The sequence below is a fragment of the Rhea pennata genome, chromosome 19 (assembly GCF_028389875.1).
Source record: "Rhea pennata isolate bPtePen1 chromosome 19, bPtePen1.pri, whole genome shotgun sequence".
Taxonomy (NCBI): domain Eukaryota; kingdom Metazoa; phylum Chordata; class Aves; order Rheiformes; family Rheidae; genus Rhea; species Rhea pennata.
In genome coordinates this window covers 9706814-9720917 of record NC_084681.1, presented here as the reverse complement: position 1 = coordinate 9720917, position 14104 = coordinate 9706814, and the positions used below count along the sequence as shown (strand labels likewise).

Here is a 14104-nt window from a genome sequence, read left to right as displayed (position 1 = left end):
GCTTCCTAGAGAGCAGCTCAATGCTGCTTGTTGAAGTTGTCACAACTGCCACGAACAGAGCAGCAGCACAGCCATGCCAGCTGGCAGCAGGCCAGCAACGTGCCAGCGTGAAACCTGACTACGTTTCACCCTGGTCACTTTGCAGTTGATGTGACTTTAACTGGACATTCAGGTTGTAACTTGCAAGGAAATCTTGCCATTCTGGATCTCGGCAGTTGCAGCTGCGACTTGGTGCAGGCCTGCGTGGGGTGAATTCCCCCGTGCTCCCACAGGTGTTGGCCAGGTTCCCCTGCACACTTCCCAGAGTGGATGCTGATCTCATGAGCACAAGGGTGGGGTGGGGGGGGCAGAGTAGCCCGTGCGGTGTCAGAGCAGGTTGGTGGCCGTGGGGGAACCCCGCGCACCCAAACGCACGGCCTGGAACAGCTGCTGCTGCTGCTGCCGCTGCCCGTAAGCGCCCGGCCCGGCGTGCCGTGCCGTGCCGTGCCGCATCGCGAGTTCGCTCCCGCGAGCGAAGCCGGGCCAGGGGCCGCGCGGCGCGGCGGAGGCGAGAGGCGGAGCGCGGCCGCGGCGGCGCCGCCCCGAGGGCTGGGCCGGGGGGCGGTGGGGCGCGGCGAGCCGCCCCGCGCCGCTGGCAGCAGGCTCCGCGGCGCGGCGCGGCGCGGCTCGGCTCGGCTCGGCTCGGCTCGGCTCGCCACTGGCCGCGCGGACTGGCAGCCTCCAGCCGCCGTCGAGCCGCGGCGCCGGGCTATGGGGGCCGCGTAGCGGCGGGTGCCACGGCTCGCTCCCGCCATGCTGGGCTCCGAGAGCGCCCTTGACGATGCGCCCCGCCTGTGTCCACAGAGCCCCGGGTCCCCGGCCGCGCCGCGGAGGCAGAGCAAGGAGAGCAGCCTGACGGTGAGTCCCGACGGGGCGGGGCGGGATGGGGCGGGACAGGCGGGGTCGGCCCGAGCGGCGGTGCCGTCGGGGGAGCGTGGGGAGGCACGCCGCTGCCCCCGCCCGGGCCCCCGGGGCCGTGGGGAGTGCGGGCAGGGGGCTCTGCGAGGAGCGTAGCCGTTGTCGGGGGCAGAGCACGGAACTGGCTGGCGCTCGGCGCTGAGGGGCGGTGAGCCGGCGACGACCACCCAGCCCTGTGCCGGGGACCGAGTGCTGCGGCTGGTTGGGGGGCGGCAAGCTGGGTGGGGAGGTGGGCGATGGGCCCCGACGGCACCCTGGGCTGCATGCGCGGGATCAGAGATTGCACGTCGAGGGAGCAGTGGCGCTCCACTTGGCACGTGCAAAGCTGCGTCTGGAGGGCTGCATCCCGACTGACGTTCCCCAGCACGCAGGAGACGTTGATGCAAAGGAGAGAGGCTGGCGGAGGCCTGCCAGGATGAGTGCGAGTGATGTGTGAGGGGAGGCTGAGGGAGCTGGGTGTGTGCAGCCCGCAGGGGACAGGCTGAAGGAGGGTCTCCTTGCAGACATCTGGCACGTAGAAGGAGCTTACAGAGAAGCTAGAACCAGACTCTTGCCGGAGGCGCACAGTAGGAAGACAGGAGCGAGGGTCCTGTTGTCACAAGGGAAGTTCCAGTTAGATGTAAGGAACAAATTCTTCACCATGAGTAATTTTGTTCTGGATAAGCACTAAGTCAGAGTCCCAGAGAGGCTCTAGGATTTCTGTCCTTAGAGATTTTCAAAGTGTAATTCCAACATTTTTCTTATGATTCTGGGATGAACAGGAATTAAGGAAGTAGCTGAAACTGGGAATGTACATTCTCCAAAGCTGCTGGCTCTGGATGAAGCATCCTGAACACCTACTAGCCTGTTATCTAATTTCTTTTCACCCTTGCCCCAAAATGTCCTGAATACTTGGAGAAGTATTGAAATGTTGGAGAAACAAAAGTTAAGGAGACCAATCATTACTCTTCCAGACTAGAATTTTTCTCTTTTCTTCAAAGAGGTGTCAAAAGGTATTTTTCTGTGCTAAAGTGTCCAGTCAGAGATTTGTGATAGAAAGTGTAGGCAAAGATTTCAGGTGTCAGTATGCAGTTAATCTTGCATTTACTTATTGATAATTAAATATAGCTGATTCAATTAAGGTGTTAAGGTGTTCTCAGTGTCATGTTTAAAGACGTATCTTCTGTATGACTAGGGACCTCATCTGGAACGTAGTTTGCAATTCTAGACTCCTCAGTACAGGAAAGATGTTTTTAAAAAAAAGGATGGAAATCAAAAGAGATTAACAAATATAACTGGAAATAGAATGATGTATTTAAAAGGAAATGATAGAGAAGATAAATGAGCAAACAGTGATAAAGGAAAGAGAACAAACATGCTTACAGCCTGTAAGCATTGGAAGGGTGTAAAATCCAAGGAAACAGAAGGAATAATTTGATGTTATGCATTGTTACTTAATTGCATAACTGTTATTACAAGAAGGACATTATTGCCTTACCTACATTATCAAGTGTAACTTCTTGCTTTAACCATTAGTGTGCATAATTCCCTGATCTTTTGATGACAACAGGTGAGATATCAAAAGGAATATGCATAGATGTCTCGGATGGGGCTGGAGTGTAAGCCATGTAGCTAGTGTTTAGTGTCATTAGCAATGAAAAATGTGTTGTTACTAAGTTAATGTATAGGTAGTTTGGTGTGGTTATGAAATAATTCTAACACAATAGGTTTTGACAGATTTGCAAATGTCCTGGGGAGTAAGTTACAGGATCTACAGGGACGTGGTGGCTGGGATTGGAAAACTGAACCATTTAACTGGTTCACAGCCTTCTCCCTATCTGGATCTGAGAGGCAGGAGACCACAGTTTGAAAGTCTTGTCCTGATGGACTGGACATGGCCTCTGGGTAGAATATTCTGTGTTTCAGAGCACCTTACAAGTGTGAAAACACTTGTATTTCTGCAGTACTCGCTGTTTCCAGGGGTGAGGACTCAGGTTGTTCACTGAGGGTAGTTTTCTACTGTTTTATCTGCTGGCCTGTGTGCCATCTGGTAGCGTCTGCAAATCAAGGAAGTGTTGAATGTTATGTAAGGATCACCACACATGCATTTCTCTAGCAGAAGTCCTACGCTTTAAAATATGGTGCATCAGACAGACAAAAGCAAGCTAAATTTAACAGCTATTTGCCCCAAGCCATTGCTTGCATCAAGGAAGTATTGTGAAGAGGTTATTCTGATACTTAGTGTAAATGGCAAAGCAGTGTAACTTTTACCTCCAGCAGGAGATTATATTTGTTCAGCACTGCTCAAGCTGATGCTGAGCTATTCTGGTTAACAGAGCGGTGAGCATGCCCCTGACTTGTGGTTTTTGAGTGGTTAGGCTTTTGGGGTCTTTGAGTGGTTAGGAAGTAGCTGCTCTTCTTGCAAAGGCGAATTAGGTGATTGATGTGAGGGTTCAAAATCCAGCAAACCTCCTTCCAAACAGCAGTCCTGGGCTGTGCAAGCTGCTGAAGTCTGTTAATGCCACCACAACCACCAGCTGCAGTCCGACTGCTCTCTGTCTCAGTGCATTCAGCAGAGGAGTAAGAATTTGTTACCACCTTCCTGGGAATGTAGTTGCCTTTTATAAGTTCGAAGAGTAGGTTGGGAGCATGGGTTACTCTAACTTTTGGCAGTCCTGAAAGCAGTTGTAGGCTAGAGTATTTTTTGTCCGAATGCACCCTGCAAGAAGAGGAAAGTGTTTTCACCTTGGTAAACAGATGTTTCCAAAGCTGTTCATTTCCCTTCCTCCTTTGGAAAGAAACTCTCTTACTGGGATTAGATCATAGAACCGTTACGAAATTGCCATTTATACAAATTATTGATGCTCACTTGGGAAATAGAGTTGCCGGCACTGATTTTTCACAAAGTTTTGAGGTGCACATTGCTAGTTTTAACCTGTATCGTTTGTCGTCTGATATCTGTCATCTCTCAGCTCTGTGATGCAGTCCAAATTTTGATTGGGAAACCTGTACAAGCTGGAACTCCTGGACCATAGATCAAAGAGATTTTGTTGACTGATAGGCTCCTAGGTACTGAATTCATTTTCTGTCCCTGTCCTGGAGATATCAGGATCTGCTGTTTCTGACCATGCTGCAGAGTACCCTCTTATTCCTCTAAGGCTAAGAAAGGAGGAAAGATGTTCAGGAATTATTCTTGCTCTAGTTCTGAGCTTAATTTATTGAATGGGCTCCCATGGTGATTTCTGTTGTTATTCATAGCAACACAGTGAAGATGATCTTCTTTCTGTAAGAAACAAAATTGCTTTCTTGGGTAAACTTGCTAATAAAAATGAAAACAATTGTAAATGATCATTTAGAAACAAAGAAATCTCCAAGTGTTTTTCCTCTGATGCTGGAGGAGAACTCCTTTTCCTAGCAACTGAGATGGTGGTGGTGGTGAGGAGCTCTGAGCATTGTACACAGGAGGAGGTGGGTGCAGGAGAGTGGGAAATTGTGTTTTTTTCACAGTATATCAGGCACTTATTCATCCCCAAGCTCCATTCCCTCTGGCTTCCTCCCTCTGTGCTAGGGGTGGTGGATCAGGATCCTTGTTAACATTCATAACTTGTAGGTTAAATAAGAGGTACCTTGCAAGGTGGGCATGAGGCACATCCACAGGTTTGTGTGAACCACTACATTTTTCTGTGGTGGGCAAGGTTCAGGCTGTAATTTTGGTATCAGAGTTCACATTTATAATTCATATGCCTCATTTGTGAGGCACTGTGTTTCATCTGAAGAGCAGGAAACCTTCCAAATGTATCTGATAGTGTTGTATTTCTGCATGATAATTTTCTCATGTGTGGGTTTCTTTCTGAAAAACACTTTAATGTCTTAACAAGGAAAGGCATGGTATGGAAAATGCCAACATTTATATTTCTTATGTTGGACGCATAAATGAATGCATGCTGCAGATGGGAAGACAGGGTAGCCTACATGTAATAGCTTAGTATATTCTGTGGCTGTGCTCTGCATCTATGATTACCAAAATATGAGGTTCCTAGTAATTCAGTTCCATTCTCCATTCTACCCTGGCACTGATAATATGGCTGAAGCTGTCAAAAATTCCTTGCTTTGGTTGGTTGTTTTCCATTTCTGTTCTACCTCAGTTGCAGTAGTACTTTGCAGACACCCAGACCATTTGTAAAATCTTGGTATTAAAGTTGCCTAGACACTCAAGATTCAGTATAAGCATGCCTGACCTTCCCTGTCATGATAGAGTTAAAACTGCTCAAGACTTAGTTTATGCTTAAGCGTTCCTGAGATCTGTAGCCTTTGCATTTGCCTATTTTGCTGGCATGGTTCCATTTTGGTAGGTGACTTTAGAGCATGCTTACTGGGATGAGCTGCTGTACTTCTGTTTTCAGGTCTCGGTTGAAGTTGTAAAGCAAATGCTAGAGGTAAATCAAACACAGCTTGGCCAGGTTGCTGAAGGTGCTGAGATTGCACAGAGGCCAGGAAAAAGAACTTGCATTTCTAAGTTGAAGAAATGAATAAATAGTTGCCCCTCTTTAGTGTCTTTGCTTCAGCATGACAAAGTAAGCTTGCCTGATCTCTGCAAATTTATTTATATAGTGCTTTATGTAATAAATACATAAGGCTTATCTAAGCCTTCATCAAATTATCCTGGTTTTATTCATGTTACTGAGCATTATCTCGTTTACTGGCGAGTGCTGATAATTCTTAAAAGCCTCCAGTGTACTTGAATCTATTAAATGCATGTGCATGTTCAACACATCAGCATTTATTGTTGCCAAGCATACTGTTTTGGTACAAATCTTGTACAACCGTCCGAGTCCATGCGACTTTTCTTCTTTTATCACCCTCTTACAACTCAAACATAAGCAAGAGACACCTATGAAGTAAATTACTTGTTTACCATCACTGCCAGTAATATACTCATGTGAAGTATGAGTTGGAATATTTTTGTAGCTGCAAAATGAAGAATTGCTTTTTCTCTTTATTGGTATAGAGGCAAAAGTATTTATATCTATTTCTTGAGTTTGGTACACAACGGAGAAATGCATCAGATAGTGTTGCTCATCTCCTTCCCTCCCCACCCCCAGCTATGTTGTCAGCACATTTTTCGCAGCATATCTTCTCTGCCTGTGTAAATTTTTCTAATCTTTGCAATTCAGTGGCTTTAACAAACACATTATTAGTGTTCGTTGGCAGCTGAAGGTACGAGTTGCTTTCCTTTTGTCAGTTTTCTTAGCTTATGCTTGGAGTACTCCTTGCTGTTGTCTTTGAACTGAGGTTGAGTTGTTGCAAGCTGACAACATAATTATTTTTATTAGTGAACAGGTTGGTGGGGTCTTAATACCATAATGAGGTTGACTGTCATCTGAGCTGGTCCAAGTGAAATCTGCCTGAACGTAATGCAACTCACAGTGCTTTGTTTTCTCTCAAAGTTCTGTAGCCCTGTCATTAGGTCAAGGTACATTTTTTAAATTTGATTGGTTTCTTGCTAGCAGTCACAGCTGTAAAAATCACTTCCTGCATGATTTTTATTCAGACCTGGTAGGGTAGTCACCATTATTGCAAGAGATCAGCACTTTTACTGTGTGAATTTGGATTTTGCTCTTAACTTCATCCACTGTCGGGTATGTAATTAAAGAGATCAGAGGTCAGTAGAGTAGGGAGTGGATATCACTCTTGATAGAATTGATAAAACTGCTTAATAATGTGACTGATAAAAATGTGACTGATAAAGGTCAGGACTTCAGGAGTATTTTGAAAGGAGTATTTTGGTTCTCTTTGGCATCAGTCAAAAAAAAAAAAAAAAAAAAAAAAAAAAAAAAAGAAAAAGAAAAACACCCAAAACAATAGTGGGACTGACCTGGTAAAACCAAAAAAGCTCCTCCTCAAAGCTCAACTGCTAGTCGTACATAAAACAACTTATTGCTAACCATACTCTTATTTCCTTTGTCTTTGCTGTCAGAAAATGGCCTAAATTGTTCATCACTTACACTAAGCAGTTGGCTTTTATGCTAAATGACAAAGCACTTGTATGCAGGTTCTGAGGCCATTTTTTTAAAGGCAAAAATACAATATATTGTATTATTTGCAAAATAGCATGTGACCATGTCAGTGAAGAAGCACAGTAAGGAACAAGAGCGACTTGAGATCAGCCATTGTTTTAGTCTTGGTAACTGATGCAATAAAGTACAACCTGTTCTTTATCTAAAAGGTATATTTTTGTTGTGTGTTGTTTCAACTGTCTTCTGAGTCAGTGCTTGTTGGAGGCTGTCTGGTTGTCTGTGCCCTGAAAATAGCAATTTGACGTGAAGTTTCTAGCTAGTATTTTTAAAGCATCTGAAGTCACTCAGTTCTAAAACTCGCTGCAGGGGGGGAAAAGAGTTAAGCTTTTTTTCAACAGGATGTTGAACTAACACATGTCGCTTGATAAATTACTGAGAAACACTGACAAAAATTTTAGATGTCCCTAGAAAAAATTCTGTTCTTGGTTTTTTGAACATTTTTTTCCCTGCTCTTTCTTGTTTTGAAATCACTAATGTAAAATGTGTATTTGATAAAACTAACAAGTACTAGTCCACACCAAAACACCTGTAATGCATGTGATTTGGATGGGCATAGATAAATTTTACTTGTAAAGATTTTTAGAGGGAGGGCAGGTGGGAGGGAATAGTGGGTGCTTCTGTTTCCTGATTGTGAATTGTGGATGGTGCTTTTAAAATTACAGGCAGACTGTGAAACTAGATTTGTTCATGCTCACAAGCCTGAAATAATGCTGAGATGAGTATCAGCAGAAAATTCCACGAGAAATTTAGGATTCTAGATATTAGATCACAGGCAATAAATAAACACAGATACATCCACTAAATAGTGAAACTAAAACAGAAAGAGTTGTGAATGCATTTTCTGGAGATTTCATGTTCTTCATATAGATCTTGTGTCCAGGAGACCCTTTCTCAGCTGGATGATGTAGCAGAGAAGGTATTTTCCACAATTTCCTCCTTAGATATTGATTAAGGGTTTACGGTTGAAATGTAGTTTGTGTTACTTTCATTCTAAGCACTGGTGTCAGAGTAGCGTGTGTTTTTTATTGGATCTTCTCTATCAGATAGAACAGGCAGGAGCCAGCTCAAGCACTGAGTAGCCATTCACGTAAAAAATAGACACTCCAAAAATAGCAAAATCACACGATAATGCTTTTACAGGTATGTGTGTGTGTCCCATAGTATTGCAGGTTACAGTGTGACTGGACGGAAGACATAATGAAAGAACATCTGGCTGGGACCTGTTGTTGTCAAAGTGGTTTTCATTTGTTTGTTATCGGGTGATGTTTTGAGGTGCATGAGCATTATGGCAACTGTTGCAGTGTATTTCTGATCCGTACTTGCCATATGCTGCTCCTTTGGCTTTGGGACCATGTGGTCAAGTTTTTGAGCACTGTCGTTGTTGCAGTGATGTCTCGTGCTAATGTAGCTTAGCTGTCCTCTCATTTAAGTACATCTCTGGGCTTGGCTTGGCACAAGATTCTTTCTGCATCTAGACAAAGAAGTGGCACACACTCATAGCTGTTTAGACACACCTATTGCTGGCTTTTCTCCTGTGTGTGGGCTTATTCTAGAAGACAGTAGGCTCTGTTTGCAGGCTTTAGGTCTGGTGGTCCCTGAATTGGGAAGGGAAGATTACCTAACCTACTTAACCAGAAAACCAGGGCAAAGATGGGCTTTCAGTGCCATCCTGAGATAATTAGGATGACAAGGAAGAGGCAGGAGAGAAGAAGGTTAGCAGAGATGGAAGGCAGCCCCTGCAAAACCTCTGTCATAAATGGCCTTTGTGCTTGACATTGTGATAGTGATTCAGGTCTGCTTAGGACAGTGGAGGTGCCTCTTCACCAAAGTCTAAGCAAGCCCAGCTGAGTATGATTCTGCTTTTCCCATCATGCCATAGGAAACCTTGAATGCCTGGACAAGAAGTGCTCTGTGGAAGTGTTAGCAGAAGAGTTTGCTGTCCTGCAATTGTCTCACGCATGTTTGACTCTGAACTGTGTCGAAGTTTTGTAATTCCTGATATGTTCTGATACAGGATCATGCAAGAGGTGGGAGGTGTTTTCACCAGTGCTCCGTGTCCAGAATGAACAACTTTTTGCAATGGGTGCCCTGTTAGAGGCTAGGCTTTGGGTAGGAGACCCTGTCTTATTTTTGCACAACTGCTGAATGCAAAAGTGTTTAGGAAGTTGGGATCACAGTCTCTAAACTTCTCCTGGTCAGATGAAACTAAGGTGAGAGATGGAAAGGAAGTTCGGAGGGAAGCTTAGAAAGAATCTAGCTAGGGTGATTGCCAGAGAAACCACAAAGACAGGGTCCTGAGCCTGCTGTTAAATGGAGTTGGTAAGCTCTAGAAACAGTGATCTTTCTGGGCAAGGGGAATGAAGAGTCGGTCAGAAAGCTCTTGCATTACATACAGGACAGCCACTGAAACTTTGGCCTGGGCAGACAATAGGGATCCAAAGCGAGATTGTTCGAACAGTGCTGTATCAACTGATGGTTTTATGTGCATTGATCTGGCATTGTTAGTTTATACGGGATCAGCACTTTGCAGCATATTGCTGTGTTTTTTTTGATCCTCTCTGAATAGCCTAAAGGCAGATTTACTGCATGTAAGCAGTACTGCCTGAGGTCTGTCTGTGGAAGCCCATCCATAACTTTGTTCTTGGATTTGCCCTGAACATTTAATTAAGAAAAAAAAACCATACATTTGTGAGTCTCTTCCATGCCTAACTTCTGTTAATCCTTTGATTAATATACAAGTACCCATTGTGCCTAATGAACCCATTGGTTTGATTAGAGGGACTGCTTTTAATGTGCCTGCTCAACAGGGACTTTAGGACACATTATTTACTGAACACTGATTCTTGCTGATGATTCCCCTGAAGGGCTTAAGTAAGTCTGGAGTTACTCTGCAGTAGTTGCAACACTCTTCATTTGCCCTCCGCTTTTATCAGGCTACATTTTGTAGTGAGCTATTTACTGAGAACTTGAATGTTTTTAAGCCTTTGTTTAATAACTGCGTAATGGATTCTCACAAGGTGTTACGCTTTTTTTGCAAACTGAAGATTAGCTGACTTTAAAGAGTTTCTGTCCCTTTTTTGCAGGGGTATCACCTTCATCTGAAAAAGTCTTTGAGATAGATTGAAGGGCTGTGCACTGAAGAAATAATACCTTTTTTGTAATTCTGTGGGGAACTAAAGTAATCAAGATTTTCTGATGAGATTTGCCATTAGCAGTGGCTTCAGTGCTGTTTGCTGCTCATGGAACTATTAGGTGTTTCTTTAAAAGTTTGCATTTCTTATGTTCCTTTTTTTTCTACTACAGGTTTGTTAGGGATCTAGGAGAGCAGCTTGTATGGTATCTTTCAGAACCAAGCAAGTTTTCCTCATGTGAAACCAGTAGTTTATTTTCCTTGAAGCTGACTCTACAGCTTGCTCTGAGGAGCTTTCTGAGAACGCTTACCTTCTGTTTCCATGCAACAACTAATTCGTCTTTCCTGACGTGCATGCACGGTAGATTTTCTGGTTGAAGTGTGTGTATTTAACCTTTTATTTGCATATTTCTCAACAATAGTTTTAACTACTTTCTAACTGTCCTTTTCTGTTTCTTTTTTTTTCCTTTTTTTTTTTTAAAAAAGATAAACTGTGTGACCTTCCCCCACCCTGACATAATGCCTGAGCAGCAATTGCTGAAACCTTCAGAATGGAGCTACTGCGATTATTTCTGGGTAAGTAGGCAGCCACATGCTACATGCCATATTGCAGCTTTTGAGCTTTAGCAAAAGTGGAACAAATAACTTGACTTGTACTAAAAGGTACATAAGAATTTGGGCTGAACTTCAGTGGATTAGGGCAGTGTGAGGGAGAGTGAGGGAAGCCCAGTGACGATCACATAGAAACCATCTAGTCAGTCTCAGAATATGGAAAATTATTAACAGAGTGCCCAGAAAGGCAGATTTAGCTTGTCCGGCTGGAGGCTTTAGTCACAAAATGAAAAGGATGTGGGAAAACCTAAATATCTCAATATCTCAGCTGAAAAGGCAGTGCAACTGGGGAGAGAGGAGGATAGAGAGGTGGATGACAAACAGGGAATTTGTGAAGGACAGGCTCATTAAACTCAGTAAGTCAGCTCTTAAATCAGTAAGTTCAATGAAGCCTTCAGCAGAAGGAATCTGCAGTAGCTGTGTATTCTGTGTGTGCCCTCTTATTCTTAGCTCCACTGCTAGAGGCAGGATCCCGAATTAACCTTTCGTTTGTTATGATACAGTTGTCCTTAAATGTGAAGTTGACAGAAAAATTTCTCCACTGGAGAACGTACTTTTTTTGAGGAAATAATGCCTCAACAATGGAAATTTTATGAATTACACTTGTGTTTTCAGTTAATGACTGTTTCAATTTTTTAAAAAGTCAGTTTCACTTTAAAAAAAAATTGTTCAGTTGTTATAACTTCAACAACACTTCCAGTCTTGGATACTTAAATGTTTCTGTTTTAGGCGTGCACAGGAGATTATGGTGAATTGCAGTAACTTACTAAAATACACTAACACGATTGTAAATGGTTATGTTACTATGTCAAAGTTGATAGTTTCTTCAGTTGCTGCCAGTCTTATTATCCTAGTGAGCCATACAATCAGAAATGATTTGTAGGCTTATTTCTTGCATATGTGTCCTTTAGAAAACACTGCTATGCTTGGTTCTTTCTATGTAAAGTAAAACACTGCTTGGCTTCTTGACTGTTTTTGGTCATGTCCTACTGTCAGTGAATCGCCTTGCTTTGCAAGCTTTTATCCTTCCATAGCTCTGCTCCCAGGACTTCCTTCTCTTCAGCCCTATAATCTATGATCTGTCTCTGACTCACTCTCCTTCCTTGATCAACTCATCTAGTCGTCTCAGGCTTGTAATGTATTGCTGCACAGTATCTAGCATGTGGCCTGCATGTGGCCAAACATGTTAGAAATGTCATGTGTTGATTAAAGTGGCTTTTTATATATGTGTATATATATATAAAATATATAATATATATCACTCAAGATACTGGAGCAAAAACTGTACTCCTTAGAGAAACATTCTCTGAACCTGTACATTAGAAGAGGTTGGTAAATGGAGTTGTGAATTAATGAAAAGCAGAGAGAGAAAAGAATGAGCAGAGGGAAAGATTATTATTGTTCCTTTTTGTAGCAGTCCTGAAGTCAGGTGAAACAAGGGTGAAACAAGGCATAAAAAGGACTGTGTAGTGAACAAATAGTGAAAGACTGAATGAATTGCAATAAAGGAAGCTATTGAATAAGTTGCTGTTTTAGTCTGGCAGTAAAGCTGTGTGATCTGGCTATATTTCTTCGGGTGCAGATCAGTTAGGGTAGAATTTTACAGTTTGTTGACGCTCATTTAAAATTGTGCTGCCACTGGATGGGGCTGTAGAGTCCTCTCCGCTCCTCCAGCTGTGTATTCCCATAAGTTCCCTTGTGTTAGCTCCAGGATCCATTTTTTTTTGCAGGGTTGAGTTTTCAGGGCTCATGCTTGCTGGATTCAGCCCATGGGAGTTATCAGGTATGAAAGGCCATGGGCAGAAGGGAAGGCAAGAATGCTGTTTTGGCTGCAGCACAGTCTTATGCCAGCTTAAGATATCTATAAAACTTTGTTAAAAAAAAAATTGGGAATAAGAGGAGGGGGAAGGAGAAATTGTTGATATGTTCCTCTGAGAGGGGTTGAGATGTTGCAGTTAGCAGCTTGTATCACAGGAGGTGCTTCCTGCAAAATGCTGTTTTGACACTGTTGTTGTGTGTTGCTCTGTGGAGGGCTCAGACTGCTTTGAGAACTGCTTCTGTATGTTTTTGATCCTCATATCTTTTCGTTGAACTTCCGTTTCCTTCCAGGCTGATAAGAAGGATTCACAAGGGAACAATACAGTATCAGGATTTGAAATTCTTCTTCAAAAGCAACTTAAAGGGAAACAAATGCAGAAAGAAATGGCAGAATTTATTCGAGAAAGGTAATTAGCACTTTGCTATCAAATTAAGTATTTTTGACAATATATATTTTTTTCTGACTTTGTTATTCCTTATGTATGTTAATCACTTAGCTTAAATTATGTAAAAGATATGCTACCATTCTTAAAGCACATTTCATATTTCTTTAATAGCCGTCCAAACTCTCCAGTTTTCCCTAAGTACAGTTCTCTCTCCTATTTCTTGCTGTGCCCAACCTCAGTTAGCCTTTTTATATGGGGGTAACCAAGGAGATTCTGAATTATAGATTCAAGGGAAAAGCATGGGCATGGGAAATAAAGTAGAAATGACATTTAGAAAAGAATCTTTTTATCTGGGAAATAGAGAAGTGGTTTGCTGACATGGAGCATAGATGCAGTTTCTAGAAGAAGATATAAAAAGCTATCACCTGGTACTAACATGGGTTACGAAGGTGAATACCAATATTTAGAGTGAAGCTGGACTGCTATTCATGGTCTGTTGCTCTGCTGAAATGGTAAGTGTACTGTGCACTAAACAAGCAGTTTATAGATGCACAGTTGAACCTATGTAGAGGAGATGATATGACATTACTCATAAGAAGTGTCATCAGTATTTGAAATGACTTGTCATGTGTCCAAGCAAGTATGAATCATCTTAAGAATGACTCTCAAAACTTGAGAACAACCCATAGGAAACAAACTGTGTTTACTCCTAAGAGAGTGGCAGAGCAATTTGCATTTTCCCTTCTGGAGGTATCTACAACAGTTGATGAAACTACTGTCCTCAGCTACCGCCTCACTGTTGGTGCTTGCTTGTATTACTTTCCTGCTCAGCTGCTGCAGTCGTAACTTGGCTATGTTGATCTAAATCGGTAGTGGTGGGAGCAATGAACAGGCCAACAAACAGGAATCTGCACGGCATTTATGGGGCAGTTTAATCAGGCAGAACTTATAGGTAGGTACTTTGTGGTTTGTTTTCTGCCTTCCTCAACTCTCTTTTCTACTAAGATGGATGTGGGAACAGGGGAGAAATATAGCACAGCCAATAAAGATTGGTACAGGAGCTGCAGAATGCCAAACATCCACATTTGGTTCCTTATGTCTTTGACATAAGAGGATCCAAAGGACAGATGCCTGTATGATTCATG

The 14104-nt window shown here is 43.0% G+C and overlaps 1 protein-coding gene across 5 annotated transcripts in view; it reads left to right on the top strand.

Annotated features, from left to right (window-relative positions):
- GAS7 (growth arrest specific 7) overlaps window positions 1–14104 on the top strand; it is a 104707-nt gene that overhangs the window by 63045 nt on the left and 27558 nt on the right. For 4 of the 5 annotated variants that reach the window (XM_062591469.1, XM_062591471.1, XM_062591468.1 and 1 more), the window contains 3 exons: window positions 844–897; window positions 10630–10719; window positions 12865–12980. In XM_062591469.1, the coding sequence (XP_062447453.1) occupies window positions 844–897; window positions 10630–10719; window positions 12865–12980 (260 nt within the window). The remainder of the gene's footprint in view (window positions 1–843; window positions 898–10629; window positions 10720–12864; window positions 12981–14104) is intronic. The other variant, XM_062591470.1, reaches the window with a different exon arrangement.